Raw genomic sequence first — 14,573 nt, forward strand, 5'->3', positions numbered from 1 at the left:
CGCATGGTTTAACTCTCGGGAAAAATCTAGTTCTCTCTTTTCACTAGTAATGGAAGCCATGAAGGGAACACTAAGGCTGTCAAAGAAGTGCCAGAGTCTGTGTTTTCTCTGAGAGAAATTTTCTTCACAATTCTTTTATACAAAAAAGAAAGAAAGAAACAAATGTTCTTTCTTGTAGGTTCCCTTGCTGTCACAAGAAAAATCAGAGAACTGTCGTGCTACATGGAGAAAGGGGAATGGGACAATCACACATCACCAGTGGACTTTGTCCTGCTGGGAATGGGGAATGGCCCCTCACTCCAAACATGGCTGTTTTTCCTCTCACTCTTGATCTACTCAGTGACCATGGTTGGGAACATCCTCATTGTTGTGCTGGTGGTGGCAGACCAGCACCTGCACACCCCCATGTACTTCTTCCTGGGCAATCTGTCCTCGCTAGAGACCTGCTACAGCTCCACTATCCTGCCCCGGCTGCTGGCCAGCTTCCTGACTGGGGACAGGACCATCTCTGCTCATGGCTGTTTGGCTCAGTTCTATTTCTTTGGCCTTTTTGTAACTACAGAGTGTTACCTGCTGACCATGATGTCCTATGATCGGTACTTGGCCATATGCCAGCCCCTGCTCTACACAAGCCTCATGACCTGGAAGGTCTCTCTACAGCTGGCAGCAGCATCTTGGCTAGGGGGACTCCTTATCTCTACAGTAGTAACTTCTTTCTTATCCCAGCTGAAATTCTGTGGCCCCAAGGCCATTGATCACTTTTTCTGTGATCTTACCCCTTTGCTGGAGCTCTCCTGCAGTGATACCAGCGTAGTCATATTACTAGCTTTCATAATATCTATCCTGGATATAGTCATGCCCTTCCTGTTCACACTGGCATCTTACATGTGCATCATTACCGCCATCCTGAGGATCCCGTCCAGTGTGGGCAGGCAGAAGGCCTTCTCCACCTGCTCCTCTCACCTCACCGTCGTCACTGTTTTCTATGGCACCCTCATTGTTGTCTACACAGTACCCAGAACAACCCTGCTGAGGCAGCTCAACAAAGTGTTCTCCTTTTCCTACACTGTCCTCACGCCCCTGGTCAATCCCCTCATCTACAGCCTGAGAAACAGGGAGGTCAGGGAGGCCCTGAGGAAAGCATTCAGGAAAGCTCTGGCCTGCACACAGAGCCTATAGTAGTTGTGCATGCCTGCGTACAAAATACTATGGGTTCTGCCAAGTAGTAAAGTCAGCATGGAAAATAATTTCCTGCGTAGTACATATCCCTTGAGAAGAACAAGGCACTGAGAATTTTGCTGGAAAGCAGAAGGGAAGAGAGTACAGATTTCCTTCAGCAATTAAATGTATGGCTTAGAAGAAAATGGAAATAATTTTCCATTCCTGCTCCTTCCTTTACAGCCAATAAAATGGTGCTGCCATACATGGGAAATGTTGTAATATTGTCATTTTTCTTTCCTGTGGTGAGAGGGGTGAAATGTGAGCAGAACAGGGAGGGAGATCGAGACCAGCAGTACTTCCCTGACTGTGTGTTCCAGGGAAGAGGTTGGAGTCTCAGCCCTTAGCCCTCATTACTCTTCTATTCAGTGAAAATGCATATGCTGGCAGTTGCCCAAACATGTGTTCTGTCGTCTGAGATGGCCTAAGTTTCCCAGACATCTGTGGGCTCCTGGCAGATAGTGAAGGAACGTAGTGAAGGGACCTGCTCAGACTGGTGCTGCAAGTGGATGCTGTAGGCAAACTTCAGGGTATCTAAAAGTGTGGCAACAAGCATGGGCATCAAGCATGGGCAACAGCACTCATGCCTGCAGGTAGGGACTTCAGTGCCTGCCTGTTTGTGACTCAGTCCATCCTGAGTGCGATGGGTACATGCAGCATCCCTTCAGAGCACCTCTTTTTGTGTGTGGTCTCCAGGGACCCTGGGGGCCAGCTCCGGTGGAGAAGGCTCCTGGGTCAACAGAAAGCCTTTGGCGAGATGAAGCATGCCCAAAAACCTCATGCCTACTAATGCGTAAAGCACTATTTCCAACCCCCCTTTAGTAACCTGAGGTGGACCTTGGAGGAGTTGAGTAGGTGTTCGTGGCTCCTGTCCCTGTCCTTCTTGTGCTCCCTGTCCCTGGGAGCCCATCAGCAGAAAATACCTTACTATTCCATGGCAATCAGGTCAGCAGGGACAGCAAAGACAGGCCTTGACCCCAAAAAATCCTCAAAGTCCTTCATAGGCACCTTGTCCCCCTCTCCGTGTTGTCCTTCACTCTTCTCCCCACCAGTGCCCACTCTCTACCCTGACAAGCCAAAATGGGACATTCCCATCTCAGGGCCAATGTCCATTGTGCTCACTGCACCTCTCATCCACCCTCCGGTGAAATCCTAACTAAAATACAAAACTTCAGTAAAGTATCATCAGAGGTACCACTAAAACAAGAGGCAGATCACTGCAGATACTTTGCACCCTGATGTTCACTAATCTCTGCTGTGATAAACCATGCTTATGTGTTGGGGCCCTTGCGGTACTTCAGAACAACAATCTATATGAAATATAGAGTATGGAACTACACTGTTTAGGATTAGTTGCTTAGCACAACTTGCTTAGCATGAGTAGCTAAATTTGCTGAAGCCTTAGGCCTCAGGCTGTAGCCGCTGCTACGTGCTTTGAAGTAGTTTACCAAGGACACTGGTGCAGCTGGGAATGATACATCCTGAGAAAGTACAGATAAGCTAGCAGAAGCCAGTGGGAACCAAGGTTAAGGGCTAGACAGCTTTGCTAAACAAGCAGCAAGGTACAAGGCATGACCGCTGCGTGCGTGATCGGTGCAATGATTGGCTACCTGTGACATAATCTGTATGAACCACAAATCAAGGGCCAGAGCACCGAATACCTGTACTTATAAAATGGGCAAATTGCTGAATAAAGATGGAATTGAACCTGCATTCTGTGAATGCGTATGATTCTTTCCCGTCACTCCCGCGGACCGCGACATCTGGCGACCCCGACGTGATACTGCGGAGGAGAAGCTGGCTTTGCTAAGAGTTCGAGTAACGGGAGTGGATACCGCCCGGGAGGCTCGTGCCTGGGGAAAACGAGCCTGGCCGTCTGAAAAAAGACGGGAAAAGAAAAGTCGTAGCTACGCAACTCTTCTGACCGGTGAGTCAGGCGCCCTTGTGAGGCGGCGGGCGGTATGGGAAACGCTGTATCAGCGGTAGAAAAGGCCACGTTGGAAAAATTGTTACAAGTGGCAGCACAAACAGAGCGACAGGTGGAGCTCCAGGCGCTGGTGGACTTGATGTGGTGGAGAAGGCGGCGCGGTTTGTTACGGGAGTCCAGCCAGGTCTTTAGCGCGGAAGCCTGGAAGAAGGTTGGGAAGGAACTGTGGGAATCCATTCAGAACGGAGAAAAAGAGGCCAGGCGTCTGGCCAAAACATATCGAGACGTGCGGCTCATGATCGAACAGCTGCACGGGGAGGCACAGGCGACTGCTGCCATACGGAGGGCGCTGCAGGCGGAGCCCTCTGCGGCGGCACTTTCGCCGGGGAGTGAGAAGGAAGGAGCGGAGTGCGCGGTGCCCGGAGCGGAGTGCGCGGAAGGAGCGGAGTGCGCGGTGCCCGTCTTTGATACACCATCCTCGGGGGGGCCCTCGGTGATAGATGAGCCCTCCCCGCCATGTGCGGCACCTCTCTCTAAGCTAGAGCGGGAGGCTTGGGGGACTGGCACAGGATATGAGGACTTGCCACCGTACAAGAAAGGGGACGTTGCTGACGCCTTTGCCGCCCCCCCCGAACCGTCCGCTCCCCCCATGGAAGTGGATCCGGCCGCTGTGCCATTACCTGAGGAGGAAAGCGTTGATCTGACTGAATATTCAAAGAAAATGGAGGAACTGTTGGAGGAAATGAGGAGGTTGGATAGGGGGTCGAAAAAGGCGCATGTGAGGGAGGCGTATAAGAAGGCGCATCAGGCCATTGTGGACGGCCTGAAAGTGGTTGAGGAACGGTTCTCCGGGGATCCTGCCGGCAGATCCCAGGAGAACCAAGAGATCGCCCCCAGAGACTGGGTGATTACCAACGTACTCAAAGGGACGTGGTCCCTTGAGCAGGCGGAGCAGCATCTGCAAGCCTGGAAAAAAAACCCTTTAACACAAAAGGAGTATCGAACGATTTTGGACCGTTTACCGAGAGCACCAGAGAAAGCCCCGCCACCTAGGGACCCTGACTTTGACATGGCAAAAAGGTGGCACAGGATCATTCAGAATGCTGAACTGGTTGGGGACATGCAGTTTTTCCCTGTAGTAGCCCCGGTCGTGACCACGGGTCAGGGACAGACGAGGTGGGAGCCTCTGGATTGGCAAGTGGTAACAAAGCTGCAACAGTTGGTAATGCAGTACGGGATAAACAACCACCAAGTGCAAGCGCAGCTGAGAGCCCTGGTGAAATATCAAAACCTGGTGCCGAGTGACATCCGCGCCCTTGCTGAACTGATTCTGGGGCCCACCTCTTTGCTGGTGTTTTTGAATAAGTGGCAGGAACTGCAGAAATTGGTAAAAGAAAGCGGAGTTCAATCTACTCATACTATCACATTCCTAGAAGCGCTTTCTACTACGTATATGATGACTCCCTGTGACTGGAAAGCGTTAATGAAAATGGATTTGACTAACACTCAGTATGCTGGGTGGCTTTCGGACTTTTGAGACAAATGTCCCGTACAGGCGGTTGATAACCTGAATAACGGACGAGGAGTAGGCTATAACCAATTGGCTGGAGAGGGGCTGCGTGCGGATCCAGCAACCCAGACGGAATACAATACAGAAACATAGGAGAGGATTGCAAAGTTCGTTTTACAAGCCTTGCACGGACTGGCAGGTACAAACGCCGACTCAAGTTTGTCCTTTGCAAAAGTATTACAGGGACCTACAGAACCGTACCCTGCATTTGTTGATCGGTTATATGCAGCAACTGAGCGACAGATTGAGAATGAGGAGGCTCGGGCGTTGTTGCTGAGGCAGCTTGCTTTTGAGAATGCGAATGCTGACTGTGCGAGAGCCTTGCAGGCGATTAAGAACCGAGCAGCTTGCACTGTTGCAGAGATGGTGCGGGCTTGTCAAAATGCAGGCTCTAAACACCACAGCACCGAATCCCTTGCCGCTGCACTGGCGGCTCAGAGGTACGAGCAAGGGGGAACAAAAAGAAAAAAAAAAAAAAAGAGGATGTTCCCGTTGTGGGGCAGCACCGCGCTGGGGGGGGGGGGGGGGCACGACGCGGTGGCCGCCCCTCAGCGCCAGCACCAGCACCGAGCTGCTGCCCGGCCTCCCCGCCTCCCCCTCCCGCCCCTCCCGCTCCTCCCCCCCCCCCCACGGTAGCGAGCGAGCGAGATGCCGGCCGCCAGGGCTCTGGCTAAGCACGAGCAGATCCTGGTGCTCGATCCACCCACCGACCTCAAATTCAAAGTAATGCTACAACCTTTTGACTATGACTCTCAGAGATAATGGCTCTAATTCTCTTCCTTCACTTCTTGTTGTAATTGCAGCCAGTCCAACTGCAATTAAACGATATTGTCATGCTTAATGACCTACTAAAAATATTAGGAGCCATTAATTGGCTCCGACCAGTGCTAGGACTTTCCATGGAACTGCTACACCCCCTTTTTGAGATGCTCAAAGGGGACACCTCCCTAACCTCCACCCGAACTTTGACACCTGAAGCGAGAAAGGCACTCCAGTTATGTGCCCGTGCTCTGGAGGAACGCCAGAATTGGCGACATGATTTCTCATTGCCTTTTTATTTAGCTCTGATTGCCAACAGCTTCCAGCCTTTTGCAGTATTATTTCGATGGGATACAAAAAGCACAGATCCCTTGCACATTTTGGAATGGATTTTTCTGTCACATACTCCACCGAAAACCTTACGGACTCTTACAGAAATGTATTCTAAGCTTATCATTAAGGGACAGGAGAGACTGCAAACCATGAATGGCTGTGACCCTGAAGTTATTTATATCCCAGCCACTATAGACAACCTGAACTGGTTAATTTCAGAAGATTGGGGTTTTCAAGTTGCCCTTGCTGATTTCACAGGGCAACTTTCCATTCATTATCCTCAACGTAAGTTATGGGCAGAGGCTGGCAGCCTACCCCTAGTCACTCGGCGCCACTGTTGCCCTGTCCCAGTTCCTGGTTTAACTGTCTTCACCGATGCTTCGGGCAGATCTAAAAGGGCTGCTATCACATGGCAGGACCCTGTCACGCAACAATGGAAAACAACAGTACGTACACAGGAACGAGGGTCGGTACAGGTACTGGAGATGGTGGCCGTCCGTATGGCTTTTGAACTTTGTGCCAATGAACCTGTAAATGTTGTTACTGATTCCTGTTATGCCACAGGCATTGTACAAAGGTTAGAGGCCTCCTTTCTCCACGAGGTCTCCAATCCATTGCTCTGTGCAGAACTTTATGCTCTTTGGACTCTTATTAATCACAGAAAGCATGACTTTTATGTTTTGCATGTACGCTCACACACGGACCTGGCCGGACCCATCGCTGAGGGAAATCGACACACTGATGCTGCAGCCATGCCAGCGGTGGTACCCAACCTTCTAGAACAAGCCAGACTGTCTCACTCTTTCTTTCATCAAAACACCCGCTTGCTGAAGAGGCAGTTTCAACTACCCATCCAGCAGGCCAGGGACATTATCCTATCTTGTCCAGACTGTCAACAGTTTGCCCCGATGCCTTCGAAGGAAGGGGCGAACCCTAGAGGTTTGAAGGCTAATGAATTATGGCAAACAGACGTTATGCATATTTTAGAATTTGGTCATCTTAAATATGTACATGTCACAGTCGACACCCATTCTCGATTTCTGTGGGCCACCGCCCACACTGGTGAAAAGGCTAGGGATGTGACTCGTCATTGGCTTGCCCGCTTTGCGGTCTTGGGGGTGCCAACAACCATCAAAACGGACAACAGCCCAGCCTATTGCTCAGGCCGTGTACGTCAATTCCTCAATACATGGGGCATCTCTCATGTAACAGGCATCCCCCACTCCCCAACCAGCCAAGCCATTGTTGAGCGGTCACACCGCAGCCTGAAAGACATGCTACAAAAACAAAAAAGGGGGAGACACTGCTCACCCCACAAGAACGACTGCACAAAGCGTTATATGTCCTTAATTTTTTGAATTGTGATGAAACAGGTCATAATAATTCCGAATGTCAGCAAGCCACAGACATAAGATCAATACAAAAGCCCCCAGTTTTGGTCAAAGACTTGGTTTCTGGCCAACGGGTGGGACCAATGGAACTGATAACTTGGGGGAGGGGACATGCTTGTGTTTCTACAGGAACTCGGTTACGACGGGTGCCGTCGTGACGTGTATGACCTTATGTTGCCTCATCCTCGGAGCAACAAGCATGCCTGTCGGACCAGACCTCTGGAAGCGTGGCAACGTCTGGGTGACTCTCACGAATGAAACCAATACAGACACCCTGTGCTTATCAATGGCGACGCCATCAGACCCTTTCCACACTTGCTTGATCAGACTTCCTCTTGATATACAGCGCATGGGGTCTCTTTACAGTGATACAGTGTTAACAAATTGTAGTGCGCCAGGTACACTTCAGCCCAAATGGTGGTGCAATGCAGAATGGAGACACAGGAGTGGAATATTTCCACATGGTATAACAACATGCACAATGTACACAATTTTCCTGCCTTGCCACTGCAGCCACAAGAACTTGACTTATTGGGAATTACACAGGCTGCAGTCTGCTTTTATCTAAATTATACTGCAAGGGCACCTACCAAAGAGGGTGACGTTGATGCATCTCCCTCAGGCATTTATGCCAATACATCTGTATGGTGTAATCACACCACCTCAGGCCAAATAACACCTGGACCACAACCCATAGGGTTGGCTGCTAAGGGATTCTTAATTTGTGGCCAGAGAGCCTGGAAAGGCGTACCAGGTAAAGCTGTGGGGGGACCATGTACCTTTGGACTTTTGATGATATTCCATCCCGAAAAATGGTTAATTGATGGAACGGTCCATCTTCGAGCAAAGCAATCCACCCACAGCTTTACGTCAGGTTGCGATAGTAACGTAGAATTTTGGAATCCAGCAGAACGTATCTTGAGTAGCATTTTTGCAGGAATAGGGACTGCTCATGCTTTATCACAGCTTAACAGATTAGGATGCTGGCTTGCAAAAGAAGCAAATGCTACTAGTACTGCTTTAAGCGCCTTATTAACAGACGTAGATTCGATTAGATACGCCACCTTACAAAATCGGGCTGCAATTGACTTTTTGCTATTGGCCCAAGGCCATGGCTGTCAGGACTTTGAGGGAATGTGTTGTATGAACCTGAGTGATCATTCTGAGTCAGTACATACAAGCATTGCAAAATTGAAGGAGTTAACAAAACAACTGCAAGAAGACAATGGTGAAAACTTGGGGGGACTGTTTGATTGGTTGAATATGCTTGCTATAGGGCCCTGGTTGGCGGCTGGACTAAAACAGCTGATTACCGTAGGTGTCGTGGGTATGCTCCTATTGATTTGTGGGCCTTGTATACTGCAATGCATCCTAGCTTGGGTACAGAAAATGGTTGATCTATTATTTGAAAGAAGAGGGGGAGGTGTTGGGGCCCTTGTGGTGCTTCAGAACAATAATCTATATGAGATATAGAGCATGGAACTAACACTGTTTAGGATTAATTGCTTAGCACAACTTGCTTAGCATTAGTAGCTAAATTTGCTGAAGCCTTAGGCCTCAGGCTATAGCCACTGCTAAGTGCTTTGAAGTAGTCCACCAAGGACACTGGTGCAGCTGGAAATGATACATCCTGAGAAAGTACAGATAAACTAGCAGAAGCCAGTGGGAACCAAGGTTAAGGGTAAGATAGCTTTGCTAAATAAGTAGCAAGGTACAAGGCATGATCGCTGCGTGCGTGATCGGTGCCATGATTGGCTCCCTGTGACATAATCTGCATGGTGATTGGCCTAGCAAAGTGTACGACTGCACAAACATATATAAGATGGGCAAATTGCTGAATAAAGTTGGAATTGAATCTGCATTCTGTGAGTGCATATGATTCTTTCCTGTCACTCCCGCGGACCGCGACACCTTGGGTCCTTTCCTTACTTGCTTGGACAAGGAGCCCCGGGGAAGGGAAACAGGGTGCAGAGGCTTTGAAATGAGGCCCAAGCAATGAGACTGCCCCAGCCTGCAGGTCTGCTGAAATGACAGCTGTCCTGGCTGCTCAGGCTCTGCAGCAGCAGTCCGGGCTCCACAGCTGGCTTCACAGAGCACTGAGGGCTGGGTGCCACGGGCAACCTGGCCCTGGACACATCTTCACCCCTCGCAGAACCAGCAGCCCAAGAGCTCTGAGACTTCCTCAGGTCAAGCTATGGACGCTTTGTGGCCCTCACACAAAGGCACTCAAGACACGTGGGCATTTATTATAAGGGTCTTGGACTCGTCCTATATGGCACCACAACCTCCTAGGATAAGGAGGGGGCACAGTAGCATTTGCTGAGCAGGCTGGCAGTAACAGCAGTTGTGGGACGCGGAATTTGCAGCACAGCAGAGGTACCAGGAGGTGAACCCACACCCCAAGTCACCCACGGAAGCCAAGCACATTTATGGAAGCCTTCACATCCATATGTAGCCTCAGCTCATTCACTTGCAGCTGCTTTCACAGAGGGCTCACAATCTTGGCAAAGATATTGACAGGTACAGGGACACAGCCTGGCATCCTGCCTCCACCCTCAGGGGCTCCAGGACTGCACTGGGAACCTCCAGGAGTGGAGCAACCTAGAAAGAAAGAAAGAAAGAATCAGAGTGTTACTGTCAGTTCTGCTGGCCTTACAGAGTCTCAACAGGCAGGGGCAAATGTCTCCCCTCTATGCTGACCTGTATTGGTGAGAGCCTGATCAAAACTTCCCTGGAAAAGGACCCAAGACACCTCATCTACTGGCACCTGCCTTGAGCAGGGCATTGGATCCCTACCTCCACATCTCCCCCATTGCAGCCTCAAGGAATCTGCTAGACTGAGACTCTTGCCAAAGGCACCAGCAGCTTTGGAGATGCTGCCTCCACCGCTCACCAAGGACAGGTGTCTCAGAGCCACCCATCGCCCTCAGAAGCCTGACTTCTCATGAGGTGGCATCTCCCCTGTCTGCAAGGGTCTGCGCAGGCACAAAGTGCAGAAATGGCTCTGACTGCTTTGATTAACTACCCATCTCTCTGAGGGATCGGAATGGATTAGGGTCTGAGATGGGAAGATGCAATGAGGGTCCAGATGCAACAGAAAGCCTTTAAGGAGGGAGAAGACAACTTTCTCCAGGGCAGGCAGTAAAATCCCAAAGACTCACGGAAGCATCAAGACCTTCCGAAACTGCAAGCCTGAACCTCAGCTGACAGAAACCACCACACTGCGAGCAGCCCTGCCTCGCACCACGATGCTCCAAGGAGGCAACACGGTCACCAAAAGTCCTCACCTAGCTCTCCTAGAAGGACACCGTGATGGCGGGCTGGGCTCTGGGAGCAGAGCACTGCTCTCTCCAGCCACCTCCAACCATGCTGAGCAGCAAAACACTGGGGCCACCACCTGGCTCCTCCACAGGGCATCCCGCATGGTGACATGCCGCTACCCCCACACCTCACAGAGGGTTGGCAGCCAACACGCGCCTCTGCATCAGCGACACACAGCCCACAGCACCACACATGGCAGCACACAGGGCACCCCCAAGCGCCCCACAACACACAAAGCCCAACTCTCCATCCCATCCATTCCCTTCTAGGCCTCCAAGGCCTTGCAACAGGCACTGCCTCTGCACATCCACTCACAGCCCGGGGCCTGCTCACTTCCCACCTCCAGGACTCTCAGAGCCACTCAGAAATGCCATTTTCAGAACAAACGAGACCATTGGGAAGGGCCCTGGTGAGGACACCAGCAGCCTGCTCACACTTTGCCCAGCAGCTCCCAAACGTAGCTCCGAGCAGCACCTGGGGCTGCGGTGGCAGCAGCAGCTCAGGGAAATGCTTTCAAATGGGTCTCCAACCCCCGGCAGGGGCAAAGCTTCCTGCCCCCCAACCCCAGCAGCCGCCCCGGCCCAGCTGCTTGGGGCAGGCCGCCACGTCTGGCTGCAGGGCAGCTCCCCGCTCTGTCCCCAGTCGCTCTGTGCCGTGCTCACGGCCCCACCAGCCCCTGCTGCAGCTCCTGCAGGAAAGCAGCCCCGTTGCCAGCACCGCTGCCCCCACCCCGGTGGGAGGGCACCCGCCAGCAGCTGAAGGCACCCGCAGCCCCGCCAGCCCTGCTCACACCTGCTCTCACCCGCTTCCTCCCTGCAGCTTGGCTCCCGCTCCCCTTTCACGGCTGTTTTTCCACATGCCACACTCTGGTTGGCTGACAGAGCCACCAGTCAAACCTTGCCCTACCCTCCTCCCCTTGCTGGCCAATAGGAGGGCAGCACTGGGGGTGATGCCATGGCAACACTGCAGCCCTGTGTGACCCTGTGGGCATGGCCAGGGTGCCGGAGCCCACAGGCAGCGTCCTGCTGCCCCCAGGGCAGGACAGGGCAGGGCAGTGTCCTGTTGCCCCTGGGGCCCCAGCCCCCTACCCGTGACAGCCCCGGGGCTCGGCAGCCCTTGCGCTGCGCCCAGCAGGGCTTGGCTGCAGCCAGGCGGGGGCTGCTCTGTGCAGGGCTCAGCTGGGCGCTGCTGCCTCACTCTGCAGGGCTGAGGAGCCCCGGGGACACGGGGCAGCTGGGGGCAGAGCAGCTCTGGGCCTGCCAGTGCTGGGCAGCAGAGGCGTGTGGCCAGGAGGGGGCTGGGGCAGATGGCCCTGCTGGACTCCCCCCAGCACTTCCCTCCACTGCTCAGAGAAAAATGCTTAGGATCTGCAGGGCCTTGTGGGGTGGCGATGGCACCCCCACCTGTTCTCAACCTCCTCCCCCAAACAGGCTGTCTTTTGGGTGCAGAGTTTTGACTCCTATTTGCAGAGCAACAGGGGCTGTGGCCATCTGAGGACAACATCTCTGAGCCCAAACCATGCTCTGCCAAGTGGGAAGTGTAAATGATCCAGGGGGAAGGAAGAGAGGTTCTCCCAAACAGGTAGATGCCTTGGGGTTGTTAGATGGTGAAGGATCCATTTCCAACATGGGCATTTCCAGCAGGCTCTGGAGAGCCCCACAGGAGCTGCAGGACACTCCAGCCTCCAGGACACAGGACCCCTTTCCTGCCAGAGCCAGATCCCAAAGGGGGACCCACTCCCAGGGAAACCTGGACCTGGATTTCTCCCTGCAATGAGGGGATGGAGCTGGCCCCAGAAGAGCCATGGTGTTCAGGGCAGCCACAGCTCCAGGACCCAGAATTCCTGGCTGGCACATTGTTCCCTGAGCCAGGCGGGACCCTCAGGCAGAGCTCTTGTGGCAGCCCCCGGCACTGTCCAGTCACCCCCACAGCCCAGGACCCACAGCCGTTTTTGGAATTAGCACTCTGTGTGCAACACCTCAGGAAGGAGCTCCCGAAGCCCTTCCCCTTGTTGGAGAGCCGCATGAGCATTGGGAACAAGGAACTGTGGTCCAGGGTGATGGTCTTGGTCCAGCAGTTCTCCATCTCACTTGCCCTCTTGCCCTCAGCTCACCTGTCCATCCGAGGAAGAAGGACACTCTTCCCGTCTCATTACCCTAAAACTCCTCTCCAACATGTCCCTGCTCCTTTGCCTGTCGGTGAGTGGCCCTAGCATCGTCCCGCTGCCTCCTGTCCCCACTCCATGCTGTGGAGCAGTTCTGAAGGGCAGATGTGGGGAGCACATGAGCAGTGCCCAGCAGTGCCTGGGCCTCGCAGGGAAGTGAGGACTCTGCCATGGCACCGGGGAGACCTCCCTGTGATGCAGCACATGCCACTGTGACCTCAGCTTGTGTCGTCTGGGGGCTCAGTAGGTCACCGCCATGGAGATGCTGCACCCAGGAAGAAAGCAGAGATTTCCCCTCATGTCCTGGAAAGCAGTCCTTCTCCATGTCTCAGTTTGTCAGGGCATAAAATAGGAGTCACACATCACCACCATGTGCCAGTGGTGGGGTGGCCTGTGGTGGGGACAGGCGGTGGCCCCAGGGTCTTGGTGCTCAGAATGGGAGGAGATGTCTGGAGAGAGCAGTGCTGTGCGTGGGGAGCCCTGCCAGGATGTGGAGCTGGGGAGCGCTGTGAGCTGAGGAGGTGCCTTGGCTGGCAGGGCCCAGGCTGCCCTGGTGGTGTGAGCCAGGGTTGCTGGCAGCCTGCTGCCTTTTGCCCACTGAGGTTCAGGCCTTGAGTTTCCAAAGCTCTTTTCAGGATGTGCAGCCAGATATCCCACATAGACTGAAATACATAGAAATATGCAGCTTAGAGTATTTGGAGTAGAAGAAGTCATCTTTCAGAAAGGGTTCCTTCTTGGAGATTCTTGACCTTAACCCTTCTGGGATCTGTCCAAACACAAGATTTTTTTTAGGCATAGCAGGCAAGTTTTTTAGGCTAGAGGCATAGCAGTTGCCTCTCCTTCCTATGAGCAAAGGCTAATGGGGGATACTACCCATATACATAATTGGTGCAGACACTCTTTTCTTCTCATGTGGCAGGACCCTAGAAACTCTTTGCTTATAATGCAGTAGTATCCCCCAAGTAGCCCTTACTTAACCATCTGATTAACCCCCTCCAATCCACTGAATTCTGGAGAGGGTCTTGAGCTCTTCCTGCTGAAGGCCTCACTGTTTTGGGGCTCTCCTCTGCACCCTGTGAACTGCCCTGGGCTCTGACACAAGACATGCAGGGGCTGACATCCAGCAGGAGGCCTCAGAGAGCACTTTAGATCATGTGGGACTTTTTTCACCCACACAGTTAACAAGGAAATGGTCTTGCCAAGGTGGAGCACTCAGAGGCGCCCTTTCAAGAGGCAGTGCCACAGTCATTAGCTTTTAAAATGGGCAAAATAAGGGAAACTTCCAAAGACAAAGTATTTCTTCAGAAAATAATTGGCCTCTAAAACCCCTTCTCCCAGATGTGCAGTGACTACAGTGAGTAGTGATGCTCCAGCACTTGCCTTCAAGCCAGCAGGAAATATTTCATGGGTCATAGCTGAGAATCAGCTTGCAACACTGAAGTTGTTTTATGCAGATAACTTTCAAGCCCCCTCAGAATGATGTTCTTCACCTTTCCACATGCTCCTCTCTTCTCTAAGGCAGTCATTTCTGACCTGACAGTTCAGGTGTCCAACTCAGCTGAGCACTTTTTGCACTGTGTCCCTGATCTGGTTGAGGCCTGCAGGTTCTGAAGCTCCTGCCTGACCAGCTCAGGCACAGCCTGTGCATTAGCTCACTCGTGGACTCTTCTTTGCAAGTGAAGCCCCTCTGAGATGAAATCGCAAGTGTGGATCTGAGCTAATTCGGACAAAGGTCCCCTGTTGGCAGTGAGGTGTGGATAAAAGGAAGTGAGGGTCAGTTCCTTGCAGGGTGGTCCAGGGCTGTCCCAGCAGGCCTTGCACAGTTCAGCTCACCCACCCATCATCAAAGTGTCCATTGGAACCTGCAGAATAACTCCTTCTCGGTATCAC

At 52.5% G+C, this 14,573-nt stretch overlaps 1 protein-coding gene across 1 annotated transcript; it reads left to right on the plus strand.

The window, feature by feature from the left end:
* The first annotated feature begins 222 nt into the window (after nucleotides 1–222).
* LOC106494363 (olfactory receptor 5AP2-like) lies at nucleotides 223–1,179 on the plus strand. Its single transcript, XM_013954611.1, has one exon. The coding sequence runs from the start codon at nucleotides 223–225 to the stop codon at nucleotides 1,177–1,179; it is 957 nt and encodes a 318-aa protein (XP_013810065.1).
* The last annotated feature ends 13,394 nt before the right edge of the window (nucleotides 1,180–14,573 follow it).

The sequence above is a fragment of the Apteryx mantelli genome, chromosome 11 (genome assembly GCF_036417845.1).
Source record: "Apteryx mantelli isolate bAptMan1 chromosome 11, bAptMan1.hap1, whole genome shotgun sequence".
In the NCBI taxonomy this organism is placed as follows: domain Eukaryota; kingdom Metazoa; phylum Chordata; class Aves; order Apterygiformes; family Apterygidae; genus Apteryx; species Apteryx mantelli.